Below are 5,593 nucleotides of genomic sequence, written 5' to 3'. Positions count from 1 at the left end.
TGGAAAAAACCCCTGAATATTCTTTCTTTCCTCTCCTTTAACTCCCAAGCATATTATCATACACAAGTCTGGATTATTCCATCTCATAAACATCTCCACAATCCACTCCTTTTCTCAAGCCCTGCACCATTGCCTGAACCCTGCCTCACACGTCTTCCCTGGATTAGAGCAGGAGGCTGCCAATGATGCCAGATGTAGGCCTGCAAACACGATTTGCCCAAGAAGGGCTTTAAGACATCTGCAGTGGTGTCTGCCACAGGGAAGGTCTGGCAAGAGTCAGGAGGAACTCAACTCCTTGCAAAGAACACCAGCATGCAGAGCAAGTTTAGCTACACCTGGAGGAAAACATCAGATCCTCAGAGCAGAAACACAATGACTGAGAGTCCTTGGGCTGTGGAGCTCCTGTCTGATATGCCTTGCCCTGGTTAGGATAGCTGAGGACCTGGGTGGCATGAGCCCGCATAGCAGGCTATGGCTAAAGAACTGCATTCTAGGAATGACTCCAAGGAAATGGGTTGAAGGCCTAGGGCATGTCCTAGCTGCTACACTGTTATACCCCTTAGAGCTGGACGCATCCGTTCCCCACAAAAGGAACATGGGAAGGTCCTGTTGGCAGAGTAACCCCTGCTTCCATCCTGGAGTGCCCCACGGGCTCCAGTCCTGGGACTTGGGCCAAGAGCACCCAGTTCACGAGGTCAAACAGGCTCCAGCTCACCTCAGCCTCCTCTGGGCTCCCCTGACCCTCCCCTGCTCAGCCCAGGGCAGTCCAGACGGGATGCGGTGGGGGTGCTCCTCCTTCCACCTCTCCTGGGGCGGCCAAGCCTCTGTACAGCCTGCCGCCTGGGAACCCGAACCCGCTCCTCCATGGCTGCTTTCTAAGTCCTCATTTGAGACTGGGGGTGTCTGGGGTGAGTGGGGGAGCGTCCCGGTGGCCACGCCGTCACCTGCCAAGTCTCTCCTCTGCTCCAACGGCCCGACTGCAGACACCAGGGTCCCAGCAGGCTCTGGGGATGGCTGACAGGGACACACGCCCTCTCTGGCTCAGCCTCAGGAAGCAAAGCGTCTGAGTCACTTGCACAAGGCCACCAGCTTCATGAAGCAGTTGGGGTTACACAGGAGATCTCCGAAAGGAACACAGCATTGTACACGGTCTCACACAGTCACAGGGCGATGACTGTCATTCGCGGGCCCCGGGCGCACCCGCCACCAGGGTGTTGAGTCAGCTCTAGCGGAAGCACGGGCACGCTGAGCGGGATTCGTGGCTGGGGCCTCCCGAGCAAAGATGAGTGTGAGGGGACTGGGGAGTGAGGGCTTGGCAGCGGGGAGACAGGAGGACGAGACCCCAGACATTGCAGACCGAGGCCAGGGTCAGGACAGGCTGGGCGGTGCACGAGGCATGGGGGCCGCGGGCCGGGCCCCAGGAGGAGGACCCCCGCCCTGTTCCCACAAGGCCCGCATGCAGCTGGCTGCCCGGCTCCCAAAAGACACTCACGACGGCCCCGAGGGGACTGACGGGGTAGCTCAGGGACCTGGCGGTGCAGGGGGCAGGAAGCATCCCTACTGCCCGTTTCCCGAGCGGGGGCTCCTGTGGGGAAGGCCGCCCGCCCTGCACAGAGCAGTGAGGCCCACCCGTCGGGCAGGACACACACGCATAAGGGTCCGTGGGTCTGACACCAGTGTCTGGCTGAGGACGCAGCGCGCTCTCTGTTCTGTGCTGTCAGGGCAAAGAACGGATCCAGGGTCCCTGGGGCGCCTTCGATAGGAATGCCCGTGACAAACAGGATTCTGCCACGGGAGCCTTCCTAAGGGCCAAGAGGACTGGCCACGCTGTTTCCCCCTTAGCCTGGGGGCAGGAGGAGCACAAGAGGGGCCCCAGCACTGGACATCGCTCTGATTCACTCTTGCGGACTACGTTCTCAGCCCAAAGCGGCTTTTCTACTTTGCCGAGGCAAAACCCCCTCATTTCCGGGAGGGGTTCCTGAGAAAGTCAAATTGGCCTTGCAAGTCTCCGCCTTTGGATGTGCCCAAAGACCCAGGGGCAGGGGCTTCAAGTGCGGGATCGCATCGAACGTTCACGAGTTGGCACGCGCACGTACGTGGCTAGGACATCTCAGCGGGGCCGATCGCCCTACTCACTCCGGAGCCCCTTTCGGCACTTCCCAGGGCCATAACCTCCAAGGTCTCAGTGGGCGGAGAATGTTCGCTTTCCTCGGATGCACAGTCCGCATCCTCTCTAACCCGTGAGTCTCTGCTCCTGGCCCGCTTTGGAAGAGGCCGGAACACGTGCACGCTGGCGTCTGAGGGTCTGCAGTGCTTGGGACAGCTGTCCGGTGCTATTGTGACCTCCCCCCCCCCTCCCGCCACTCTCCCCCTCTCTAAATGTTCCGTTGCCCCGACTGATCACAGACGCGGGGTTCGACTGGAACGTCAGAGAAGCGAAGCACACCGTGCTCTCTGCCCGTGCACCTCCGGGAGGACAGATCGTGCCCAAATGGGTGAGGGTGGGGCAGGGGGTCCAGACCAGCTCCGTGCAAGGAACCCAACGGTCCCCAGGAACAGGAAGAGACCACCTCGATGCCTCTTTTCAGCTTCTCTCCCATGCAGACCTCTGAGCTTCCTTCCTTTCTTCCCACGAACACCCAGCCACTCTTCAGGACTGGCCGCGGACAACTCCGGGGAGCCCTCGCTGCCTCCTCGGCCAGGAGAAAGGATCGGGGCTCCCCCAGTCCAGGGGGAACAGGGCTGTCCGGGACTTGCGCATTCCCCGCTGTCGTCCACGGAACGTTCGTGGAGACGGCAGGAGTAAAGCCACTGAACCTTCACTGCGTTCAAATACCCTGTGACACGGCCCGGCACGCTGTACCTTCAGGCCACAGGACACTCACTCGGCCTTCTCCACAGCCCAACGCAAACTGCTCCCAGCATTTATCCGTTTAAGACATCTCTCCCGCCCCCAAAGCACCCGATCCCCAAGGAGGGCCACTGTCACCACCCGGCTTCCCCGTGACCAGCAGCACAGAAGCGATCATGGGGCCCCTCAGGTCACAGCCCTGCCACCCGGGCTGGGTCAGGGGCATTTCCAGGGCAGTGCTCGCCTCGGGAGCAACACCCCCTCACTCTGCTTCCGCTTCATCTGCAGCTCTCAGGGCACGCCTGCCCACCTTCGTGCCAGGACTGGGACTGCCACACACGGTCCCCTATGGCTGGGACGCGTCCTGCTTCTAGCGTCCTCCGCGCTCACCCGCAGGGCCTTCCAGACAGTAGAACTCAGCCCATGTCTAGGAATCGAGGAGCCAGGGAGCAGAGCTCCCTCTGTGCCGAGAGGACGCTTCTCCTCCTTTCTTGAAGAACCCAGCCAGGGCAGGAGCCCCGTGTGTGTGCCTCTGGCATTTACACCATGACAGCCAGCGGGGCATCAGAGAGGCAAGAACCCACGCGCTTACCTTCCCCCATTCCTGACCCCCTTCCCCTTCCTATTCCATTCTTTCGCCTTCCCAACCCATCCCGAGGCCCAGCCCTGGGATCCTGGTCCAGAACCCAAAAAAGGAGGCAAAGTGTCTAGGCTGGTCTCTAGGACATGGCCAAAATCCTTTTTGCTTCAAGATATTTTATTTATTTATTCGAGAAACAGCACACAGAGAGGGAGAGGGAGAAACAGGCCCCCACTGAGCAGGGAGCCCGATGTGGGGTTAGCTCGCAAGATCCTGAGATCCTGACCTGAGCAAAAGGCAGATGCTTAACCAACGGAGCCCCGCAGACGGCTCCGGGACATGACAAAACTCGTAACTCTTGAACTGGGTCAGGACAAACGCTGTGTTGGGGGATGTCACTCACACACTCAGCCGCTGAAGCCAATGATCCTCCTATAACAAGGAAGCCCACCGGAGAGCTTCGCCAGGGACACCAAGCTCTGACCGTGGGAGGCATCGCAGGGAACCGCCCTCCACACTCCCAAAGGAGGCTCTTTGCCCTGCATTTCCCCCCCAACCCTCCCTGGCCCTGCACTGCTTAGAAATCCCAGGGCTCTCGCTTCACGCGCGCGCGCGCACACACACACACACACACACACACACACAGAAACAGGGAAGAACCGAGAAAAGGCCTCACTTCGTGCCCAGCACCCCGCAGGACAAGTGCCGACCCCGCCGGAGCCGGGACCGCACCACAGCCGCCCCTGGGGCTCAGGCCCCCTCTTCCTCCTCGCTCACAGCCTCTTCAGAGGGGGCCAGGGAGGAAACCGGCAGCCCGGGATAGACCCGCAGCAAATACTCCAGCACTTGCAACCTGCTGGTTTCCGCGTGGGCCCTGGGACCCCACAGGAACTCGTAGCGGGCAGGGTCACTGCCGGGCACCTGCCGGTACTCCAGGTACCCTTCCTGCACCCAGACGTTGGTCAGGAGCTCCCGGGGCTCCCCGTAGATGATGTGCTCCTCGCCGGCATACACCCCCATGACCCCCAGCGCTTCCCACACCACCTCCTCGGGGGCACGGTCGCCCTCCAGGAGGATCGCCCCCAGGAGCACCACCAGGAGGCCGGTCTTGGGCGGGCCCTGCTCACCGCTCAGCATCGCATCGCAGGTGAGGCCCAGGACGGTGACCAGGACGTAGGAGTGCTCGCTGGGGTCCACTTCCTTCACCTCCACGCCGAACACCAGCCGCATGCACTCGGACGCCTGGCCCAGGATCCCGGGGAAGGCGTCCTGCTCATCCTCGCCGACGATCGCCAGCATCTCCGCCTGGCTGGTCGGCTCCTTGGAGCGAAACTTTTGGAGCAGGAACCCCACCAGGCTGACCGCCCTCACGTGGAGCGCATCGTGGTGCACGGGCTCGGCCACCCCCGGCTCCCCCCCAGTGCCAGACCCCTCCTCCATCGCGGAGCTGGAGCTATCTTCAGACAGGCTCCAGGGAGAGGCTGCCATGGCACTGGGGGCGGGAAAGGCCCTCTGAGGGCTCTGGGGAGGACTCGAGCCTCCAGAAGCCGACTCCTCCTCCGGGGTATTAGGGAACAGGACGAAGTAAGAGGAGGAAGAGGAGGAGGAAGAGGAGGGTAAGGGGGAGGAACAAGAGGAGAAGAAGGAGGAGAAACTGGAGGAGGAGGGGGAGGAGGAGGAGGAGGAGGAGGAGGGGGAGGAGGAGGGGGAGGAGGAGGAGGAGGGGGAGGAGGGGGAGGAGGAGAGAGACAGGGCCTCCGCAAACCCCGAAGCCTCATACAGCTGCGCATCCGCCAGGCGCTGGGCCTCCCTGGGGTCCTGAGGAGCCTCCTCCAATTTCCGGAGCTCATTCCTCCCGCCCACAGGCATGATGACTTGTGTCCGGCAGCAGCCCCAGGTGCGGGCAGGACTGGGCGAAGCGACCCAAGGGCCTGGGAGAGAGGGGGGGTGTGAAGGGCCTCAGCTGAGGAAGGTGCCCTCGGCCGCCTTGACGAAGGGGACTCCGGGTCTTCCCCGTACCGGCCCTCTCGGGCCTCGCACGGGGTCTCTCCTCCGGGGCAGCCCGTCCCCTTCAAAACTGAAGGAGGGAAGTCCAGGGTCTCCTCTGCTCTCTCTCTCTCTCTCTCTCTCCTCTGCTCTCTCTCTCTCTCCTCTGCTCTCCT

The 5,593-nt window shown here is 62.0% G+C and overlaps 1 protein-coding gene across 1 annotated transcript; it reads right to left on the bottom strand.

Moving 5' to 3' along the window:
- Positions 1-4,154: 4,154 nt before the first annotated feature.
- LOC116863673 (melanoma-associated antigen 8-like) lies at positions 4,155-5,362 on the bottom strand (the record flags this gene model as incomplete). The annotated part of the gene is made up of 2 exons (XM_032851054.1): positions 4,155-5,085; positions 5,197-5,362. Coding segments are annotated over 2 exons (1,070 nt in total), but the record flags the coding sequence as incomplete, so codon positions are not given.
- Between the last annotated feature and the right edge of the window lie 231 nt (positions 5,363-5,593).

Source organism: Lontra canadensis, unplaced genomic scaffold (genome assembly GCF_010015895.1).
Source record: "Lontra canadensis isolate GAN:19392208 unplaced genomic scaffold, GSC_riverotter_1.0 scaffold2179, whole genome shotgun sequence".
In the NCBI taxonomy this organism is placed as follows: Eukaryota; Metazoa; Chordata; class Mammalia; order Carnivora; family Mustelidae; genus Lontra; species Lontra canadensis.
The sequence above is the reverse complement of the archived record's forward strand: the minus strand, read 5'-3'. Positions and strand labels throughout refer to the sequence as shown.